Consider the following 24,052-nt stretch of genomic DNA (forward strand, 5'->3'; position numbering starts at 1 on the left):
TATAAGAAGAAAAATAATTCTTCATTCAAAGATTTCACTCTGTATAGATGAAATTCAAGGTTTTGTACCACATATGGAAACTGCTTTTTACTTAGTGAAGGTCCTTTTTTTTGGCAAAAATCATGGCACATAGGGTAAATATAACAGTCTTTCAAATCTAGATACATATATCCCACAACAAGAATGTATTACCATTAAAGGGTATGTTTATCATCTAGTTACCAGGTATGTTTTATCCTAGTAAAACATTGGAGACGGGTATTATGAATTATAATGTTTGTATACATTTTTATTACTTTTCAGGTTTGTAGACCTAAGATGGTTGGAGTTAAATCGAGAGTCAAGACAGCTCCTCTGAAGTAAGTATTAAGATAAGATAAATTTATTTCTAGTTCAGGATTTATATATATGCAAGTCTATACATGACATTTCAACATAACTTAGCTCAAACTCAAATTTGATGAAACAAGTGCAAAACACAAGCAAAAGAAAGATTTTCAGTCATTGAAACCCCTAGAAATGTGCAAAGAGAAAAAGACCAGGCCCCACTTGTATAAAACATCTCAACTTGAGATTTCCTCAAGTCAAGATTTTCCTAAGCTGATATCTCCTCAAAAACGGCTTGTATAAAATTTTCTCAAGGAACAGGAAGAAGGCATCAGCTAGGATGTCCTGAAATTCCTTGCGGAATTTTCATACAAGATATTTTCAAGGAGATATTAGCTGAGGAAAATCTGGGCTTGAGGAAATCTGAAAATGAGATATTTTATACAAGTGGGGCCAGGTGTATCAGAAGGGTAATCGTTTTCTGCAACCTTGACAACATCTGTAAATCTAAGTCAATCCAAGCAAAGAGTGACATGTTCTGAAATTAGAATAACAACAAAACTACCTGTTATACGAACAAGCATGGAACATGTGACAACATATTGCACAAGGAAATAGAACATTTACCAGTGAGATCATTATGACATTGTAAAACTGTCTCATACCTGGTAATCTACAAATTACAAGGAGGTCTCTGTCAGTCTATGAAGAAATTTCAAAATGCTAGCCATGCTCCTGTTGGTTTTAAGTAATGTCTTACCTAATGTAAGTTATAATGAATTTGTAAATGATGTATTGAATAAAAGATTGATGCCACCCGCAGAATAATTTAAAATAACAATTTATATCTCTTTAAGTTCTGTTAAACAAAATGATCAATTTCATTGTGCATTTTTCAGCACATTGTAGAAATGTCATGTTTCAGATTCTCTGATTTAGATAAAGCACTTCCTATCCTTAACCATTGTATATATAAATATATGAATATCAATTTCTCAAGATAAGGTAACCTTTTTGAAAGCAACAAATTGATTTCATTTCAGACAAAAAACTGCAGTCACAATTACAAAGAAACAGGGAAAGAGTCGCCCAGCTCCAATTCCAGAGCCTGGTTTTGCCATGTATTCTACTGACTCTGAGGAAGTGTTTTCTTTCTGTAATGAAAAAAATACCTGTGCTAAAGTTCTAACCATGCTACGGAGGAATCACAGAGGTAAACAACTGTATATATATATGTCAGATTCTTCTCTAATCATCACAAGGTTGAAATCTAACAAGAATATTTGCAGATATAACTCACTAGCATCAATATGAATACTGAAGCGTGTCCCTTTATAGTTTATCACTAATGTCTGAATTTTTACTCTCAGTCACTGAAGCGTGTCCCTTTATAGTTAATCACTAATGTCTGTGACTTTTTACTCCCAGTAAGTGAAGTGTGTCCCTTCATAGTTTATCACTTATGTCTGTGACTTTTACTCACAGTTACTGAAGCGTATCCCTTTATAGTTTATCAATAACTACTTTTTATGTCGTGTCCCTTTATAGTTAATCACTAATGTCTGTGACTTTTTACTCCCAGTAAGTGAAGTGTGTCCCTTCATAGTTTATCACTTATGTCTGTGACTTTTACTCACAGTTACTGAAGCGTATCCCTTTATAGTTTATCAATAATGTCTGACTTTTTACTCTCAGTCACTGAAGCGTGTCCCTTTATAGTTAATCACTAATGTCTGTGACTTTTTACTCCCAGTAAGTGAAGTGTGTCCCTTCATAGTTTATCACTTATGTCTGTGACTTTTACTCACAGTTACTGAAGCGTATCCCTTTATAGTTTATCAATAATGTCTGACTTTTTACTCTCAGTAACTGAAGTGTGTCCCTTTATAATTTATCACTAATATCTGTGACCTTTAACCCTCAGTAACTGAAGCACATCCCTTTAGAGTTTATCACTAATATCTGACTTTTTACTCACAATTACAGAAGCGTGTCCCTTTATAATTTTTCACTAATATCTGTGACCTTTAACCCTCAGTAACTGAAGCATGTTCCTTTAAAGTTTATCACTAATGTCTGACTTTTTACTCACAGTTACTGAAGTGTGTCCCTTTATAGTTTATCACTAATATCTGTGACCTTTAACCCGCAGTATCTGAAGTGTGTCCCTTTATAGTTTATCACTAATATCTGTGACCTTTAACCCGCAGTATCTGAAGCGTGTCCCTTTATAGTTTATCACTAATGTCTGTAACTTTTTACCTTAGTAACTGAAGCGTGTCCCTTTATAGTTTATCACTAATGTCTGTGACTTTTTACTCTCAGTAACTGAAGTGTGTCCCTTTATAGTTTATCACTAATGTCTGTAACTTTTTACCTTATTAACTGAAGTGTGTCCCTTCATAATTCATTACTTATATCTGTGACTTTCTATCCTTCACCTATGTAGTTGACACTGATAACAGGAAACCACTTGGAAGCTGTACTGACCAACCCAGGAGACCAGGTGCTGCTAAAGACACTGTCAGATCAAAAGAAGACAACACTGCATATCATCCTATTGTTATACCTTGTGCAACTAACGGTGTGATTTTACTTTTTCTTTTTCTTTATTTGATTTGAAGATTTATCAAATAACAAAGAACTAATTACTTAATTTGTTTTCTTTTTTTATTTCATGTTATATTGATCTAAGTTTGTAATTTGCACATTGTGTAATTAAAGGATATACCTGACAAGATCGATCTCTGACTATCAATCATTGTATTATAGTACAAACGTCATTAGATACCAGGTAGATGGTTCTTTATCAGGACACAAACATCAACAGATACAAGAACAAATTACTTGGTTATTCATGTAGTAGACAAGTAATATTTGTGGGTAAATAGTTTAGTTCATGTTCATCTTTACTTCAGTGAAATTGTCCTCCATCATAATTCCAGCCATCTCAAAAGTACTGCAGGAATCTTGTCTGAAATAGGTTGTTTTACTGGGTTTATCACAGTTTCATTTTGTATTAACTTGTGTGTTTTTTGTATAATCTTCAAGATCGCAAGTGGTAGACACTACTGGTAGAGTAGGTCGACCATAACCATGTTTGAATTTAAACATGTATACTTGACGTTCTTCTTAAAGTATAAGAAAAATTAGGACATTTAGTGCATTATGGGGCCAGTACTCTTCCTCATCTAGATTTTACCAAATAATAACTTTCAGTTTTCAGGGCCAACTATTATGACCACAGAAAGTTTTTGCTATAGGGTTACATCATTATCCTTCTGTTGGATGTGACTTTTATGATATATTAATATGATGTGTATGACATGTTTTAAATGTAGATGCTTAAGATATCACATTGAATCATTTATTATAAAATTATAACTTTGCAAATTTTGTAATTCTTTCACAGAAAAATATTTTCACATTTTCTTTGTACAGACTACACTCCTGGTCATGTGACAGCCAAGTCTGTATTGGGAAATGGGAACACTCCCTTCAACGACCGACTAGCGTCATCCACTCCAGACCCTGACCGACCTCAGATCATACCTGAGAGGGATACCAATTGTACCCCAAGGGTTCCCTTTGGAGACTACAATACAGGGGCCACTACAGTGGGTACTCATATGGAGTATCACGGAACAGACTTTCAGTTGTTTGGTAACCATGGATACCAATCTGTAATGCCCACAAGTGGAACTGGTCAAAGTTTTGTGATAACCGGCATTGAACAAAATATGGCTGATGGTTTAGGCAAACGTGAAAGTGACATTGGAGCATTTGAGGCATACATAGCAAGGGAGTCTACAGGATTTTCGACTGTACCAACTAGTGGACAGTCACCAGAGCGTGTCGGTGTACCACATGGGAACAATCAGTCAGGCAGCTCAGGTGATAAAAGTAGGTCATCATTTCTTCAAAGCTCTCAGACTACAGGTAACAGTAGTGGCACAGAATACATTTACTTACCCAGACCAGCAGGTACTTCAGGTATACTAGATCGCAATGTCCCACCAGGATTTCATTATCAAAATGGTCTATACCAGATTCGACCTCATGGGCCCATGACAGCAGGGGCCCCAGGTGAAGAAAGACAGATACATGATGCTCAACTCATCCCTGTTTCTTCCACCAATTCAGATCAGAACTGTTCAGATCATAGACCTCATGGCAATTTTATTTATGAGGTACCTGAAAGAGACATTGAACCAAAGAAATCTCCCAGACCAGGAGAAACATGCAGAGATGCTGCTCCAGACACCATATCAACAATTGATGGGTCTGTTGCAAACACATTTGAAGCTCTGACACCTCGTAGTACTATCACTGAGAGCACCAACCAATTTCTCCCAGCAACTGAGCCAAATGGTTTCAAGTCAAAAGATTCAAAACCCAGTCTGACAGATAATGTCAAAAGTAAAAAGCAAAACTCGTCGAGTGAATTCACTGAAAACAGAACTGGTTCATTTCAAACACAGTCTTCTCAGATTAGTGCAGAAAGTAATGCAGGATCGCATGGCATCTCTTCAACTGGGACATTATACCACCTAATTCACACAGATAAAGGCAAAGAGCTTGTGCCCGTGTCCTTGGTACCCTACCCAAGCTTCATACAAATTCCTGGTGGAGTACAACTTGATAACAAAGGTCAAGGTCACAGAACAAATAGTCAGGGTCAAGTTCAATCGAATATTGAAAGTTGTGTTCCAGTGTCTGTACTGACAAATGAGGCTGATTTTGCCTCCCTTAAACATCAAAGCTTGAGCTCTGCTGTCAACAGTCAGGACAATCAGGCAAGTGTTCCTGGCCAGCCTAATCCCTGGAGTGGAGTGAGACTGGATGCTGGTATGAAGAGAGTCCGATACCTGCTGGGAGAGATGAAAGAATGTGGTAAAATTAACAGTATGTATAAATAATTACCTGGATATAATAGTTATTTATTTTGACTAAATGACTCTCTCCTGGTATGATTTTTGGCTCACCTGTGACTAAAAGTAAATCTGTATATTAGACTGACTACCTAAATAAATTTTGAGGAACCTGACCCCCAACCTGTTGGATTGAGTTATCTTTACTCAGTATATTAGAGACTTTTTAGGAAAAAACCCAAAACACACATTTTAGTGTGATATTGCTTTTAATTTACCATGATAACAAAGTGGAAAAAGCAGGTCATACAAGTAAGTGTAATTCATTTTGAATTGCTGTGTCTTTTAATTTAAAATTGTTTTACTTCAAGCTGAATAATTGTGTTAGAGTATATAAATATGCAATTTACAGATAAAGTGTCTAGCTTTTAAATGTCATAATTAGATTCCTTGATGAATTAGGATTAAAATTGATGTTTATAAATATTATCGTTGCAGAGGATGTTGAAATTGGTCGTCTGACAAGAGAAATAGAGAAGTCCCTAGATTCAATCCCTCAACTCAGCGCTACCTTCAGTCTTCAAGCTGAGATAGATTTAGCTCTTCAACCACTACGTAATGAGAATGCACAACTACGCAGGTACTTTACACAGTACATTTTATACAAGTCTCCTACACATGGTCAAACCTATCTTACGGCCTTGCTTGGAAATATGGTGCCCTATAAAAGTTGATCTGTCTGTCTGTTTGTCAGCACTTTCATTTCTGGAGATTATCTCTGCATACATGAACACCAAACTTAGTGACATTTCTCATGAGATACACTGTGAAAGGCAGATGTGCATGACAAGTTCTCAAGGTCAAGGTTATTGTCAGTAGTCTATAGGTTTTGCATTGTGTTCTTTCTGCTATCTTGTCCAGGCTTTTTCTCCTACATATCTTGTCACCAGAACTGCATACCTGGGGTAAGGGTTCACCTTAGTGAGCCTGTGTGGTGTGTAGCAAATATACTGACACTGACCTACATTTTGACCTGTATCAAAGAAAAATGTTTTCTAGAGTCTATCTCTATACTAAAACTAACTTGAACTTCATACTTTGAGTATTGGTTGACTTTGGTGAGGCAGTGTGTTGATGGGGGATGAGTATTGGTTGACTTTGGTGAGGCAGTGTGTTGATAGGGGATGAGTATTGGTAGACCTTGGTGAGGGAGTGTGTTGATGGGGGGTGAGTATTGGTTGACCTTGGTGAGGCAGTGTGTTGTTGGGGGATGAGTATTGGTTGACCTTGGTGAGGCAGTGTGTTGATGGGGGATGAGTATTGGTTGTCCTTGGTGAGGCAGTGTGTTGATGGGGATGAGTATTGGTAGACCTTGGTGAGGGAGTGTGTTGATGGGGGATGAGTATTGGTTGACCTTGGTGAGGCAGTGTGTTGTTGGGGGATGAGTATTGGTTGACCTTGGTGAGGCAGTGTGTTGATGGGGGATGAGTATTGGTTGTCCTTGGTGAGGTAGTGTGTTGATGGGGGATGAGTATTGGTTGTCCTTGGTGAGGCAGTGTGTTGATGGGGGATGAGTATTGGTTGACCTTGGTTAGGCAGTGTGTTGATGGGAGATGAGTATTGGTAGACCTTGGTGAGGCAGTGTGTTGATGGGGGATGAGTATTGGTTGTCCTTGGTGAGGCAGTGTGTTGATGGAGTGGGGACTGTAATTTGCTGAATGATGTTGTTAAATAACAGTTCCCCAACAAGTGGCAGTTATCTATCCATGTTATATAACTCAAGTTAGATAAACATGATTTATAACCAACACAATTTGGGAAAATTATTTATCCAATAACTTTTAAATATCAATAGTGTGCCGTGTTCCTATTGTTGTTGATTGTAATATGTTTATATCTCTTTTACCCATTATCTGACCACTTAAAATTCAGACTATCTGGAAGAGTTCATATTCATATTGTGAAAGGATTCCAAGATCTAGGTCACCATTACTACCTGTTTTTATAGATACTTGTGTGGTAATTTCCATGGGACTGTTCATGTCCTGTAGACATTGTCTAGTTATCTAAAGTATCAGTTGAATCTGTAGCTGTAATTGAAGATACTGTGTGATAATTATACAGTTGATGTGAATCAGTATGAGTTAAGTATTGGTTTTTGTTATTTTTTTAAAGGAAACTTCGACTTGCAAATCAAAATGTACGGGAACATGAACAGGAAAAATTAAAGGCAACAGGGGTGGATTTTGATGGTAAGCGAAGGAAAGTTATATGAAAGTAGTCCAATATTTAATCTCTACCTGAAATATACTTCGTCCTGACAACATGTACTGTGGAAAATGATGGAAAAATTTTCTCTTTTTTTTTTATTGATAGGGTAGATCAAATAAACAAATGGCTGCTACCTTAGTAACAAAGTGATTTGGAGAAGGGGTTAAAATTCAACCCCAAATCAAGCTTAAATAGGGGCTTGTAAGCTCACACCAAGATGAGAATTTGTTACCTTAAACATGTATCTTACCTCAAAAAGTGAAAGTATCAGATTTAATATAGTAAAGTAGGTGACGTTACAGATTTACCTTAAACACTAAAATATTGAAAAGTAAGTGAAGTTACAGAAGTACCTAAAATTCTAGATATAGAACAAAGACTGGAATGTCAAATATATCTAGAACTATCACAGAAAAATTGGGGAGGTAGATCAGAACGCAATATATGACTTTTCTGAAAATTTTACAATAACTATAATATACACAACTGTTTTATCATTCTAGTCACTCAGTAGTCCAAGCAACTATCACTTATTTTGATTACTGCTGTGAGTGGGTTGTGTTTTACAATAACATTTTGTCTTTGCAGTGCTACATTTAAAGGCCAGCAACTCCGGGTTACAACGACAGTTGAAAGAGGAGATGGAAGAGAAGGTGAAGCTGGCAGCAGAAGTTGCTACTCAACTCAGTGAGATTCAACGAATGAAGGTGGAGAGAAACAGACTTCTAGCTGCTTTAAGTGAAAAGGTTAGAATCATTTTAGGTATGAAAATGGTGAAATAAATCTGAATATATCTTCATGTTGGAAATAGTAACTACATTGTTTCATCTTTGGAAACCCACGTAATGGTCTTTTGATTAGCCTTAACTTCTTATTGTTAAGTTTGCAAATAGAAATAATACCACATTCATAATTAGACATGTGACCTGAGATGACTTATGTCCTATTGTTTCAAGGTGTACTAATGAAAAGAAAACCACATTTATTAGCACACCATTATCAAATAATAGGCTAACCAAATGGCCTTCTTTTGAGATTTATCGTGTGTCCATTGCTTGTTCGCCATCTATCCTTTAATAATTCTTGTTATTGCTATTTCATGAGAATTTTTTTTTGTATTTTTTTAGCATAAGTTTATTTTTCACTGGAAATAACTTTGTAAGAATTATTAGTATAGGATGAAGAGTATTGATGGTATGGATGTATTGACACTGGATTACTATCATCAATGTCACAATTTCTGTTTTATGACACTTGAAAGCTACTTACCCTTTAACCTTTATAATCAATTGCTTATCTCAGGTGACTGTCAAAGCCACTAGGCCTCTTGTTTCTAAAGTCTTACTTCTTTTCTAATTTATATTTAATGGTAAACATGATATGCGACTATTCATGAAGCCTTTTTGCATAATAAATGGTGGAATGGAACTGGATATGAACATTTCTTTACATCATGTTTTGAAGAAAGGACAGCTTTACAGACCCTATCTTCCTCTTGTTATTTGAAACCTGTTTTGTGGAAGGTGTGTTTGAAACCATATATATACATAATTTAAAAACAAACTTCACATACATAAAATGTTGGAAATTTCGACTGGCACATTCACAACTAATCATAAAGTTGGAAAAGCTGTCTGGTACATATTTTAACCAATCATTAAGTTGGAAAGGCAGACTGGTGCATATTTTAACCAATCATAATATTGGAATGGCTGACTGGTGCATATTTTAACCAATCATTTGGTTTTTTCTTCAGGAAACAGATGAGTTGAAAATCAAACAGGAGTGTCTTATAGATGCCCAGAAATTCCGAAAAGAGATGGAGGCGATGAATCGCCAAATTGAGGCCATCCAACTTCAACAAGAGGCCTCAGACCAGGAAAATCACATCCTACAAGTGTCACTACAGCAGAGGGATGCAGAGATCAATCGACTACAAGATACTGTCCAGTAAGTATCACTTCAGCAGAGGTCTGAAGCATCTTTGGTGAATGGGAACCAAGTTTGTTTAAATATTGGCCCTCAGCACCCAGGGGCGAAGGGGTGGGGCCAAAAAGAGGATATAAAGTAATTTTTTAATATCCTACCCCTCCTCTAGGAATGAATTGATATTTTCCAAATTTTATTTGAAGCAATCTTGGGTGAAGGGGAATCACTCTTATATAGAGGTAAGGTTTAACTTCAGAAAGCTGATTCAACCTCTGGAGACTGAGAGATCAGGCCACAAATGGTAAATCTAGCTGAAATTTTGTTTTCCTTTGTTATTATTCCTGAAAGCCAAATTGGATTTCAACCAAATTTCATTTGATATGGCAATAATTCAGTAAGTAATTGATTTGATTGTCAAATGGCTATTAAGGCCCATGGGCCTCTTGTGTCCAAACTTGGTCTGAAGCATCTTTGGGTGAAGGAAACTTGAATTGTATAAAAAGTTATTGGGACCTTTTTAGGGTCAGAGGTGCGGGGCCTAATGAGGGAAATAATGGAATCATTGTAAAATCCTTCTTCTGTTTAATTGAAGCTATTTTAACAAAATTTGTTCTGAATCATCCGTGAGGGGCATGACCTAAATCTTTAAAAATCCTCCTTCTGTTGGAATTATTGGATTTTATTCTAATTAGGTCTGAAGCATCCTGGGATGAATAGGGCATAATTTTGTATGTCAGATTGTGTGAAATCTTTCATCTGTTTTGATTTTGTAAAATGATTTATTTCTGAACAAATAATGATACTTTTTTAGGGAGATGAAATCCAGTGTGACTGAATTGATGCAGGAGTTGGACAAATCAGGTGACCAAAATGTAATGAATGACGACAGCCGCAGGCTTCTGTTGAAAATCCTGGGAGGGGAACAACAAATGTCAAGGTAAACACATCAATCTTGGTGTATTCCTAAAGTATACACACATCAGACTTGGTGTAAACCTAAAGTATACACACATCAGCCTTGGTGTAAAGCTAAAGTATACACACATCAGCCTTGGTGTAAACCTAAAGTATACACACATCAGTCTTGGTGTAAACCTAAAGTATACACACATCAGCCTTGGTGTAAACCTAAAGTATACACACATCAGTCTTGGTGTAAACCTAAAGTATACACACATCAGCCTTGGTGTAAACCTAGAGTATACACATATCAGTCTTGGTGTAAACCTAAAGTATACACACATCAGTCTTGGTGTAAACCTAAAGTATACACACATCAGCCTTGGTGTAAACCTAAAGTATACACATATCAGTCTTGGTGTAAACCTAAAGTATACACACATTAGTCTTGATGTAAACCTAAAGTATACACACATCAGTCTTGGTGTAAACCTAAAGTATACACACATCAGTCTTGATGTAAACCTAAAGTTAACACACAGCAGGCTTCATTTATTGTCTTAAGCTCCTTTACCAATCTTAATGAAATATTGCAGAAACCTTTGATGCAACAGATGAACAACAACTATTTAGAAAAGAAAAGTTTTGGCTGTTAAAACCAAATGGAAAAACCTGAGAAAAGACTTATGAAGAAACTTAAAAATAATATTTGTTGAATAATACATAGTGATATTATAAGAAATTTTGTCTGATTCTCATTTTTGTTTTGTTGTTTTTTTAAATCATTGCAGGCCTCCTGCAAGTATTCTATCACCATCCCGGTCTCAAAATACTCAGAACATCAGGGGGTTAGCTGTCAGTAGGCCAGCAGGACCAGTGAAGACTCTAAGGTTTGATCCAAGAGAAAGAGAAAGTCGTGCAGAATATCGGTCATCAGCTAAATTAACGGAGCAGGCTCTAGCCAGCCACAATAAATCACTGGAACAGAAGAGTGATAACAAGGGGAACAACTGTGATCGGAAAATCAAGTTCATGTTGAATGAAGGAACTCAAGAAAGAATATTATCACGACAACGCAGACGAAGCAGTTCCCCTCATGGAAGAAGAGAGTTGAAAGAAGGTAGCCATAGGCGAACATTGAGCTCCTCTCCACGTCAAGTTGAACGACTCTCTCTAATTGACTCAGAGGTTAAAGATGGAGACAAATCAACGGAGGACATATTCACCAGCCAAAGAATGAATAAAATTTTATATGATGATGGACATGAGAGACATGGTTCACAGCAACTAATCAATTATAACAAAGATAGATCAGGAATTCAGCCTTGGTGCCAGGTGAACTTTGAATCTAATCGGTCTGATGCTGAACAGTCCCGATATAGTGTCACAGATTACTTCAGAAAATATAAAACAACTGGTGATGAAAGTTACAAAAGACATTCCATTCATAAACGAGCAGCGAGTCAGCCAGCAGATCTCTTGTTAGGTTCCACACAGACTGGATATCCCAGAGATTTCAGTACTTCCAGATTCACAAACTCTCAGCAGTCAGAATCAAAACGTCCAACAACACTTGGTATTCAGCCAAGATCGAAAACTGATTCCCGAGAGAAGTCTGGCCAGGATAGTCTATACCATGGGACTGCACTGGATAACTCTGTTAGTGCTATTGAAGATGATAACATCTCCAGTGTGTCTGGCTCAGGGAAAACCTTGTCCTCGTCCTCAACTGTAACGGACAAAACATTCCGTAAAGGCATAGCCACTTTAGATGCAAATATTCTGAAGCTACAACTAGCTTTACAAAGGACTAAAAGCATGTTGTCATAGAAACTACCCATAATATATGTAGAATATATATATATATATATAATATTTTATAAAGTTCATTAGCTCCAGAATAATTTTGCTACATTTTGACATATCTGTGTGTATTAAGGTCAGTAGGGGCCTATTATCTATTGTCTATCAGGCATCTGTAAAGAATTGTCATTTGAGCTGCTTCTCAAAAACCCTTCTACTGATTGTGATGAATTTTTATAAGATTATTTTCATATAGAAAAAAAAAAAAACTTAAATTATGAGTACTGATTATGATACAAGGTTCTGGTTGAAATTGTGAGTACAGTGTATCATGAGTACAGTGTATGATATCATGAGTACAGTGTATGATATCATGAGTACAGTGTATGATGAAAGGTTCTTGTTGAAATTGTGAGTACACGTTTCCTGTGCTGCTTTATCTAAATCATGATTATCATTACCCTCTGATATCTTTGGTAGATACTTTGTATAGGAATATTATTGACAGGCTCTACATAACATCAGATTTCACATGTCTTCTAAACATGTTTAACATTGTAACTTGTTCTGTTATTTTTGACAAGCTAGAGTATTATACCATGTCATTTACAGACTCTACATAACCTAGACATGATACTGACAGGCTGTACATAACCTAGACATGATACTGACAGGCTCTACATAACCTAGACATGATCCTGACACATGCTCTACATAACCTAGACATGATACTGACAGGCTCTACATAACCTAGACATGATACTGACAGGCTCTACATAACCTAGACATGATCATGATACTGACAGGCTCTACATAACCTAGACATGATACTGACAGGCTCTACATAACCTAGACATGACATGATACTGACAGGCTCTACATAACCTAGACATGATACTGACAGGCTCTACATAACCTAGACATGATACTGACAGGCTCTACATAACCTAGACATGATACTGCTCTACATAACCTAGACAGGATACTGACAGGCTCTACATAACCTAGACATGATACTGAGGCTCTACATAACCATACATAACCTAGACATGATACTGACAGGCTCTACATAACCTAGACATGATACTGACAGGCTCTACATAACCTAGACATGATACTGACAGGCTTCGATACTGACAGGCTCTACATAACCTAGACATGATACTGACAGGCTCTACATAACCTAGACATGATACTGACAGGCTCTACATAACCTAGACATGATCATGATACTGACAGGCTCTACATAACCTAGACATGATACTGACAGGCTCTACATAACCTAGACATGATACTGACAGGCTCTACATAACCTAGACATGATCATGATACTGACAGGCTCTACATAACCTAGACATGATACTGACAGGCTCTACATAACCTAGACATGATACTGACAGGCTCTACATAACCTAGACATGATACTGACAGGCTCTACATAACCTAGACATGCTCTACATAACCTAGACATGATACTGACAGGCTCTACATAACCTAGACATGATCATGATACTGACAGGCTCTACATAACCTAGACATGATACTGACAGGCTCTACATAACCTACTGACAGGCTCTACATAACCTAGAAAAGATCCTCAGACGTACAATCACAACATAAACTAGACATGATACTGACAGGCTCTACATAACCTAGACATGATCATGATACTGACAGGCTCTACATAAACTAGACATGATCATGATACTGACAGACTCTACATAACCTAGACATGATACTGACAGGCTCTACATAACCTAGACATGATCATGATACTGACAGGCTCTACATAAACTAGACATGATCATGATACTGACAGGCTCTACATAACCTAGACATGATACTGACAGGCTCTACATAACCTAGACATGATACTGACAGGCTCTACATAACCTAGACTGACAGGCTCTACATAACCTAGACATGATACTGACAGGCTCTACATAACCTAGACATGATCATGATACTGACATGCTCTACATAACCTAGACATGATACTGACAGGCTCTACATAACCTTGACATGATACTGACAGGCTCTACATAACCTAGACATGATACTGACAGGCTCTACATAACCTAGACATGATACTGACAGGCTCTACATAACCTAGACATGATACTGACAGGCTCTACATAACCTAGACATGATACTGACAGGCTCTACATAACCTAGACATGATCTACATAACCTAGACATGATACTGACAGGCTCTACATAACCTAGACATGATACTGACAGGCTCTACATAACCTAGACATGATACTGACAGGCTCTACATAACCTAGACATGATACTGACAGGCTCTACATAACCTAGACATGATCATGATACTGACATGCTCTACATAACCTAGACATGATACTGACAGGCTCTACATAAACTAGACATGATCATGATACTGACAGGCTCTACATAACCTAGACATGATACTGATAGGCTCTACATAACCTAGACATGATACTGACAGGCTCTACATAACCTAGACATGATAAGACAGGCTCTGAATAACCTAGACATGAACCTAGACATGATACTGACAGGATCTACATAACCTAGACATGATACTGACAGGCTCTACATAACCTAGACATGATACTGACAGGCTCTACATAACCTAGACATGATACTGACAGGCTCTACATAACCTAGACATGATCATGATACTGACAGGCTCTACATAAACTAGACATGATCATGATACTGACAGACTCTACATAACCTAGACATGATACTGACAGGCTCTACATAACCTAGACATGATACTGACAGGCTCTACATAACCTAGACATGATACTGACAGGCTCTACATAACCTAGACATGATACTGACAGGCTCTACATAACCTAGACATGATCATGATACTGACAGGCTCTACATAACCTAGACATGATCATGATACTGACAGGCTCTACATAACCTAGACATGATCATGATACTGACAGACTCTACATAACCTAGACATGATACATAACCTAGACATGATACTGACAGGCTCTACATAACCTAGACATGATCATGATACTGACAGGCTCTACATAACCTAGACATGATACTGACAGGCTCTACATAACCTAGACATGATCATGATACTGACAGGCTCTACATAACCTAGACATGATCATGATACTGACAGGCTACAAGTAAACACATTAAGCTGTGATCTCAGAGAGCTGAGAGAATCAAAGTTTCTTGTTGTAAACACGTGACTGTTGTCCGTTGCTATGCCTCGTAGTTCAGACACATCCACACCCTGCCCGACCCCCACAGCAATTGTCTCTATCTGATACAGGCGTAACATTTGTGCTGCTGATAGTGTCGCTTCACGATCATACGAGTAACCGTCTGTGATAACAACAAGCACATTTTTGGCATATGGACGATCCCCTGACTGTCGAGTGAAGCTATGGTACAGCGCCATCTGTAGTGCTTTTTCAGTGTGTGTCCCTCCGTCCTTGTATGGGAGGTTCCGTACTGCATTTGATATCGCATCAGCACTATTGTAGGTATTCAAATCAAAATGGACTGTGACGTCAGAGGCATATATTAAAACACTCATTTGTATATCATTTGGGCCAATGATGTTATGTTGCGCATATTCAGAGACAAAATTGAGCAATTTCTGGAAGTCCGTCTGTCCCACACTTCCTGACGAGTCCAACAGGAATACAATATCTGCCATATGAGCGCCACATTCTAGAAACAACATGAAGCATTTATCATTGAAATATCAAACAGTTTCAGATGTTTGGTGTATATAATAAAAAGCAACAGAAGACTACAATTCATATATGAAATCCTACAAAAGAAGAGAATAATGTGGAGTCTGTCTACGTTTGAAAGTCAAAATATTTTTTTTTTTCAAGAGATACATTTTAATCCTGTTTCACGATCGTATCTCATGTAAGAATCATAGAAAGTGACAAGCATTTCGCACAAGTCTCTATCCTAGGCTTAAAACAATCGATGTAGGTAGAAAAAAATGTCAAGAAAATGTCAAGATGTCAACATAATCATAATCCAAACTTAAATTCTATAAATTTGGGCAGAATATAAACAAAAGAAATATTTACACGGAGACTCCTGAAAAAGTACAAGGAAAATAAATCCAGGTGTTCCTGAAGAGTAAGCGTCTTCTGCTTCATCAACGACACCCGTCATGTAAACCTTGGTCAATCTAAATAAGTAATGTCACGTTCTACAACATAGGAACCAACAGGCAAAATAACGAGCACCAAAAACGTCCAACTTCATGTAACATAAAAAAATAAAATATTTCCCTATACGATCACTAGGCCAACCATAAAACTTCCACATAAATTTTGTCAACCTGCATATCGGTTGACTCCTTGCACAAAATCGTGATAAAGAGAACATGCCCTTGGATATTGAGTCAACTGCAACATAAAAACACCATAGGATGGGGATGCAGGAATATTGCTATCCAGAAATAAAAAGCCGCCCATGCTGGTTTCGTTTTAGGAAAAGATCAGATAAGCATCTAATGTAGAAGAGTGTCAAATCTTAAATTTCCGATTCTGGGGAGTATATTCAATGGATGTTTTTCTTGTTATTTAAAAACAAGACGTCATCAATATAACTGAAAATGAAATTAAATGATTTAGTCTTTGTGACATGTTTTGTTGAGCTCTTCAATGAATGAAAACAAAAGTAAGTCAGTCAACAGAGGGTCGCATTTAGTTCCGATAGATATACCAATAGTCTAGCAGGTAGGTAGGTAGAACTACAATCCTCAACATACAACAACTGATGTAGGTAGAACCACAAGGCTCTAACCTCGACATAAAACGACTGATGAGGTAGAACCACTGGGCTCTATCCTCGACATAAAACGACTGATGTAGTTAGAACCACTGGGCTCCATCCTCGACATAAAACGACTGATGTAGGTAGAACCACTGGGCTCTATCTTCGACATAAAACGACTGATGTAGTTAGAACCACTGGACTCTATCCTCGACATAAAACGACTGATGAGGTAGAACCACTGGACCCTATCCTCGACATAAAACGACTGATGTAGGTAGAACCACTGGACTCTAACCTCGACATAAAACGACTGATGTAGTTAGAACCACTGGACTCTATCCTCGACATAAAACGACTGATGTAGGTAGAACCACTGGACTCTAACCTTGACATAAAACGACTGATGTAGGTAGAACCACTGGACCCTATCCTCGACATAAAACGACTGATGTAGGTAGAACCACTGGACTCTATCCTCGACATAAAACGACTGATGTAGTTAGAACCACTGGGCTCTATCCTCGACATAAAACGACTGATGTAGTTAGAACTACTGGGCTCTACCCTCGACATGACGTGCTTGATATATCAGCTCGTCAGTACCCACAACATGATATGATTGGTGCAAGATACACCTTTTAAAAAGTCTTTCTTATTCATGATGAACATTTTGCAATCGCATGTTTGTTTAAGTCCTGATACATTGCTGAGCAGACGTACGTTTTGATGTAGAGACTGTTGGTGTTGTTGTCGTTGGTGTTGTGGTCGTTGGTGTGGTGGTTGTAGTTGTCGGTGTTGTTGTAGTTGTGGATGTCGTCGTTGTGGTCGTTGGTGTCGTCGTTGTGGTCGTTGATGTCGTTGGTGTTGTTGTCGTTGGTGTTGTCGTTGTGGTCGTTGGTGTCGTTGTGGTGGTCGTTGGTGTTGTCGTTGGTGTTGTCGTTGTGGTCGTTGTTGTTGTGGTCGTTGGTGTCGTCGTTGTGGTCGTTGATGTTGTCGTTGACGTCGTCGCCGTAGTAAGTTTGTTTGCTAAAGGAACGATATTTAATTGTTAGAATCATGGAATTACTCACATGAGCCTGCGTTTGCCGCACGTCTGTGGTTGGTTTTAAATGAAAGCGACGAAAATTAATTCGCCCTTGGTTCATAAAAGAAACACTACACACTGTGTAGAAGCACTGAAATGACAGAACATCAAGAGAAGGTAGAAGATTTGAAGTTTCATATTATTGTCATATTTACATTACAACTATATTGCACAAAAATGTCTGCTGCTTCCCTCAATGGGAAAAAATTCAACAAAATGTCGGCTGTCAATCTCTCTGAAGATTACATGAGAAACTGGCGTCTGTCAATCTAGCTGAAGATTAGAGATCAAACTGTTACCTGGCAATGTTACTAACGATTAAGACAGCCAACTGTCATCTTGTGAAAGATTAGACGAAGGATGTGGTCTCTCAATGTAGCTGTAGATTAGTCAGCAACTTATCATGAAGACTAGACATCAAACTATCTTCTGCCAATCTCACTGAAGGTTGCACGGCAGACGCAATTACGCTAAAGAATCTCGCTAGAAATAAGGCGGAAACTGTCTTCTCCATTGTAGCTGAAGATTAAAATGCACACTGTTGTCTGTCAATCTACATGAAGACTAGACATCAAACTGTCTTCTGCCAATCTCGCTAAAGGTTTCACGACAGACCGTCGTCTGTCAGTCCCAAAATAAGACAGCGAACTGTCGTCTGTTAGTCTCGCTGGAAATTAAAATGCAGACTATTTTCTGTCAATCTAGCTTACAATTACAATTGTTTGTCGATAAATATTAGACAACAGAATGTTGTCTGTCAATCTCGCTGAAGGTTAGATGGAAAACTCATCTATCAATCCCCTTATAGATTGAAATGCAAACGGTCGTCTGTTAATCTAGCTGAAAATTAGATGGAAAGCTGTCGTGTGCCAATCTGGCTGAAAATTAGATGGAAAGCTGTCTTGTGTCAACTCACTAGAAATACCGGCAACCGTTTGTCTCTCAACCTTGCTAAGATCAAACGAAAAAATCGCCGTCTTCCAACCTTGCTACAGATAAGACGGAAAACTGTCGTCTGTCAATCTTGCTAAAAATTAGATGGAAAACTGTCAATTATGTTACCCTACTAAGAATCAGACAACAAACCGCCAAATCTTTTGATTGAAATTAAATAACAACACCATTCGATTTGATGTCACTGAAATGTATGGATTTGGCCCTAATTAACTTTTGGTGATAAGAAATTGTAACAGAGGAAAGAAACCTCAATCTATCTTTAACTGCCATTTATTAATTTGATACAATGTGCCATTTATCATAATATTAACATTAATACCCGTCATCCTTTCTTATTGAATCAAATCCCTAATATTGTCAGCTATACAGCTATATACAAAACAAGGTTTTGCCGTCCTACACGTTCTCAAATATACATGTTATTCAGTCCTTCTACTGATGGTGTTAATCATTTTTATTGAATTGTGCCTACGGCGATTTTTAAAATTGTTACAACATACTCACCGAAACATGTTTTCCTGAATATTGTACTGTACAGTCCACCGAGGTCATTAAAACTGGAAACCACCTTTACATTGCCTCGAGTTGACGCTATTGCATGGAGTTCGTCCATGTTGACCCCCGACCCAATACCGATGGCGAAGGTTTCTGTCCCTGTACGATGCAGTTTCTGTGCGGCCGAAAGCGTCATAGCCTTGTTATTGGATTGGCCGTCAGTTAGGACAATCAAATAGTCCGGCGCGTCCGCCCTATTAACGGAAGTATGTCCGAGAGCTTGTTTTATGACAAACTCGATAGCTGCACCTGTGTGTGTTGACCCGCTGATATATGGTATGGCGTTCACAGCAGTTCTTAGTGATGTCAGATCCTGGTTTGACATCAGTTTGATCATATATACTGGATTGGACGAAAACGTAAATACCCCGACCAGGACATCGTTGATACCTATTCTCATTTGTGCCACCAGATCAGCAATGAATCTTTTCTGTTTTTGAAAGTTGTGAGATCCAACACTTCCGGAGGAATCCACCAAGAAAAACACATCGGCTTTTGGTGTTTGGCAAACTACAAACAAAAGGTAAATAGAGATATCGCATAATAGAAGTAACTTGACGTCTCATTTACGGTGATTAGATTTGGATCCCAAACCAAGACGTTTGTTAGGGTAGGATTACATATCTTGTAATAACCAATTACTTGGTTTCGGTGTCTCCACATTTCACCATCAGGAAGAGATCATACGTTCTAGGTTACAGACAGTGACGTATGAAGTGTCGGGTTCTAGATCACAGACAATGACGTGTGTAGTGTCGGGTTCTAGATCACAGACAGTGACGTGTGTAGTGTCGGGTTCTAGATCACAGACAGTGACGTGTGTAGTGTCGGGTTCTAGATCACAGACAATGACGTGTGTAGTGTCGGGTTCTAGATCACAGACAGTGACGTGTGTAGTGTCGGGTTCTAGATCACAGACAGTGACGTGGGTAGTGTCGGGTTCTATATCACAGACAGTGACGTATGAAGTGTCGGGTTCTAGATCACAGACAATGACGTGTGTAGTGTCGGGTTCTAGATCACAGACAGTGACGTGTGTAGTGTCGGGTTCTAGATCACAGACAGTGACGTGTGTAGTGTCGAGTTCTATATCACAGACAGTGACGTATGAAGTGTCGGGTTCTAGATCACAGACAATGACGTGTGTAGTGTCGGGTTCTAGATCACAGACAGTGACGTGTGTAGTGTCGGGTTCTAGATCACAGACAGTGACGTGTGTAGTGTCGGGTTCTAGATCACAGACAGTGACGTGGGTAGTGTCGGGTTCTATATCACAGACAGTGACGTATGAAGTGTCGGGTTCTAGATCACAGACAATGACGTGTGTAGTGTCGGGTTCTAGATCACAGACAGTGACGTGTGTAGTGTCGGGTTCTAGATCACAGACAGTGACGTGTGTAGTGTCGAGTTCTATATCACAGACAGTGACGTGTGTAGTGTCGGGTTCTAGATCACAGACAGTGACGTGTGTAGTGTCGAGTTCTATATCACAGACAGTGACGTATGAAGTGTCGGGTTCTAGATCACAGACAATGACGTGTGTAGTGTCGGGTTCTAGATCACAGACAGTGACGTGTGTAGTGTCGGGTTCTAGATCACAAACACTGACGTGTGTAGTGTCGGGTTATATATCACAGACAATGACGTGTGTAGTGTCGGGTTCTAGATCACAAACACTGACGTGTGTAGTGTCGGGTTATATATCACAGACAATGACGTGTGTAGTGTCGGGTTCTAGATCACAAACACTGATGTGTGTAGTGTCGGGTTATATATCACAGACAGTGACGTGTTTAGTGTCGGGTTCTAGATCACAAACACTGACGTGTGTAGTGTCGGGTTCTAGATCACAGACAGTGACGTGTGTAGTGTCGGGTTCCAGATCAGAGACATTAACGTGGGTAGTGTCGAGTTCATGTTCATAGACACAAATTAGGTTCTAGGTCACATTGATATGTGCTAAGTTGATTTCTAAATCAGATATTTATGTCGTTTGATGGGAAGCCCTAGACTCACGATCTACTTACTGTCACGTAATGTGATTTTGGTCCCATTGTCCTGTTCCCTCGGTCCAGCACTGATTTGGTGTAGATTGTTGACAGGAAAATCGGAACTTTCCCCTTTAATTCCTTCACATCGGAAACTGCAACAGACAAAAACTACACACCATATTTGACGACTTTCAAATAAAAACCGTTTTTTTCCTTCCCGAAAATTAGCCATGTCTTTCTCCGCTGACCTTCCCACAAATCGACTTTGTTACGAAATCATTGAACCTTTAGACTATTTGAACATTGTTATCTTAAGCGTCACCGATAAACGAAAGACATTAATTTTTCCGATGTTAACTTGTTAGTTTTTGTGTATATTTATGAAAAACTCGAAAGTATGTTTAATGTTTAAACGAAACCTGGAAGTTTTACGAGGAATTTTGGATTAATTTTAAATCATTGAAGCTGAAGGTACACAGAACAAAAACAATGGTAGCATTTATTACGACTGATAAGAACGGAATATTGCGGAATCTCTACTTGGACATTACTAAAATTGTACGGAAACGCAACACCACTGGCCAATACATCTGTTCTAAATTTGTTCCACATTCATGCCAAGCTTCGCGAACACATAGTCCAACATTTTTGCATCATCCTCTTTTTGCCATTCATGTCAAACGTTCCAAACGCACATATTGACATTTATGACTTCCTACTTATAAATAAAACAATGGTTCCCTGCCTGGGAATGTAACACAAGGCAGCAGTCGCCGGTCTGTCTAGTAAAAACGATATATTGTCTTACGAATAGAAAATAAACACCTGGAAATAATTTATGGACTCATAGTTCGTGATTACTGGAAATATATGTTTTACATAATATATCACTTGTGAATTTCTTCCGTGTGAAAGAAAGTTTTCATTAAAATTTTCATGCTAAAATTGACTGTTTATATCTTATGGCCAAGTGTATATATTGTTAAGCCGGTGTGAATGACAACCCCCCCCCCCCCCCCCCCCAAAAAAAAAAAAAAAAAAAAAAAATCCAGTGTGTTACGTCAAGTGTATAGTTCATAAGTGTATGTCTCATTTTACATTAATAAATTAATTTTGATATTGCAGTCAGAGTTTACGTCAGTTCTCAAATTAAGATCGATGTTCTCTGTAGAATGACGCAGTACACCTTAAGGTCTGACAGTATACGGTCAAACAGACTTTAATGACCTCTTGAAGAAACAGGAGAAAATGACTGGAAATATAAGCTCATTTAGATTGTCTCCCTTGTATTTCTTAATGAGGAATCGCAACTTTTCACAGGAATCAATAATGTTATCTTGGTTGTATGCTTCTGAGTTTTTTTTTTTTTTTTTTTTGCTTTTGTTGGGATTTTTTTTTCATCTTTTAAAGGATGATACGTTTTTCATGTTTTGTTGTTTTACCTACACGCAAATGGTTGTTACATCCCTTACGTCATCGGATAGCCTTGACTAGTTAATATTATTATTTTTCATTGATTTTTTGGTTTGGCTACTTTCGGTCAGTTACATGCATGTCTCGCATTTCCTGCTTCAGTCTCGCTAGTAAGGGGCTAAATGACCAAAACTTGAAAAAAAAATCAGCTTTATCTGCGAAAAAAATCCGTATTACATCTTTAAACTTTTTATTTGATACAGTCTATGTATTGTAAGGCGTCCCTAATGGAGAGGTGTACATTATGACGTCACAGTCCATGTATTGTAAGGCGTCCCTAATGGAGAGGTGTACATTATGACGTCACAGTCGATGTATTGTAAGGCGTCCCTAATGGAGAGGTGTACATTATGATGTCACAATGTATGCACTGTAAGGCGTCCCTAATGGAGAGGTAAATGATATGATGCCAAGTCCCTAATGGTTAGTTGTATGTGTTGTAGAATGTCTGTAATGGAGAGGTGGGTATGTCTGTGAGTGTCACGTGACCCTTTAAACACTTACTTATGTAAAATACAATGAAAACAATATCGCTTCATTTTGCGTTCATGTTATGTCATATACACCAAGAAATCAGAGAGTGACATTGACAACTGTTTCTAATATTCGTTTTATAACTATTTTGCAACGCACTCTCATTTACATGGATTGCTTTAGGAAGGCAAGTTAACAGACGGTATATGGAGTGATTGTATATGAAATTAATGAAATATTGATTCAAACTAAAAAAAAAACTGATGAAATTTATAGAAAAAAATTTAAAAAATATTTACCTTGAGACTCTCGCATACATTCAAGGAGAATAAGACCAGTTGTTGTGTACAAGGTAAGCATGATTAAGGTGGTCAATAAAGATCAATCATTTCTAAATATAGATACCACACTTTCGACTTTTTCCTGTGTGAGAATATGACATCATTTCAAAACTCTGTATTCTTCTTTCATTTTTATTTACTACATTAAGAATATACCACAGTGGTATAAAATGTTATACCAAATTCACAAAAAAAAAAACTTTTGAAATTGGAAAAATAGTATATGAACAAATAATAGAGGGTATCAATTGAAAATTAATTGAAACTAACGATATTACACAGAGCAGACGTTGTATGGTCAAAATA

At 37.9% G+C, this 24,052-nt stretch overlaps 1 protein-coding gene and 1 pseudogene across 1 annotated transcript; one reads left to right on the plus strand and one right to left on the minus strand.

Annotated features, from left to right (window-relative positions):
- The first annotated feature begins 1,078 nt into the window (after positions 1–1,078).
- On the plus strand, positions 1,079–12,524 carry LOC132554010 (uncharacterized). Its single transcript, XM_060218305.1, has 9 exons — positions 1,079–1,092; positions 1,371–1,540; positions 3,769–5,232; positions 5,697–5,838; positions 7,374–7,450; positions 8,058–8,215; positions 9,226–9,419; positions 10,210–10,335; positions 11,090–12,524. Exons 1-9 carry the CDS (start codon positions 1,079–1,081, stop codon positions 12,126–12,128), a joined length of 3,384 nt encoding a protein of 1,127 aa, XP_060074288.1. The 3' UTR covers positions 12,129–12,524.
- Positions 12,525–15,222: 2,698 nt separating this feature from the next.
- On the minus strand, positions 15,223–23,765 carry LOC132554011 (collagen alpha-4(VI) chain-like; annotated as a pseudogene).
- Positions 23,766–24,052: the final 287 nt, after the last annotated feature.

This window comes from Ylistrum balloti, unplaced genomic scaffold (assembly GCF_031769215.1).
Source record: "Ylistrum balloti isolate Yb309-2 unplaced genomic scaffold, AGI_CSIRO_Ybal_v1 Utg370370, whole genome shotgun sequence".
In the NCBI taxonomy this organism is placed as follows: domain Eukaryota; kingdom Metazoa; phylum Mollusca; class Bivalvia; order Pectinida; family Pectinidae; genus Ylistrum; species Ylistrum balloti.

Excerpts from the sequence above, each read along its gene's own strand:
- LOC132554010 (XM_060218305.1), top strand. Across the intron at positions 1,541-3,768 it reads GCTACGGAGGAATCACAGAG|ACTACACTCCTGGTCATGTG; the intron begins GTAAACAACTGT and ends TTCTTTGTACAG. Across the intron at positions 8,216-9,225 it reads TAGCTGCTTTAAGTGAAAAG|GAAACAGATGAGTTGAAAAT; the intron begins GTTAGAATCATT and ends TTTTTTCTTCAG.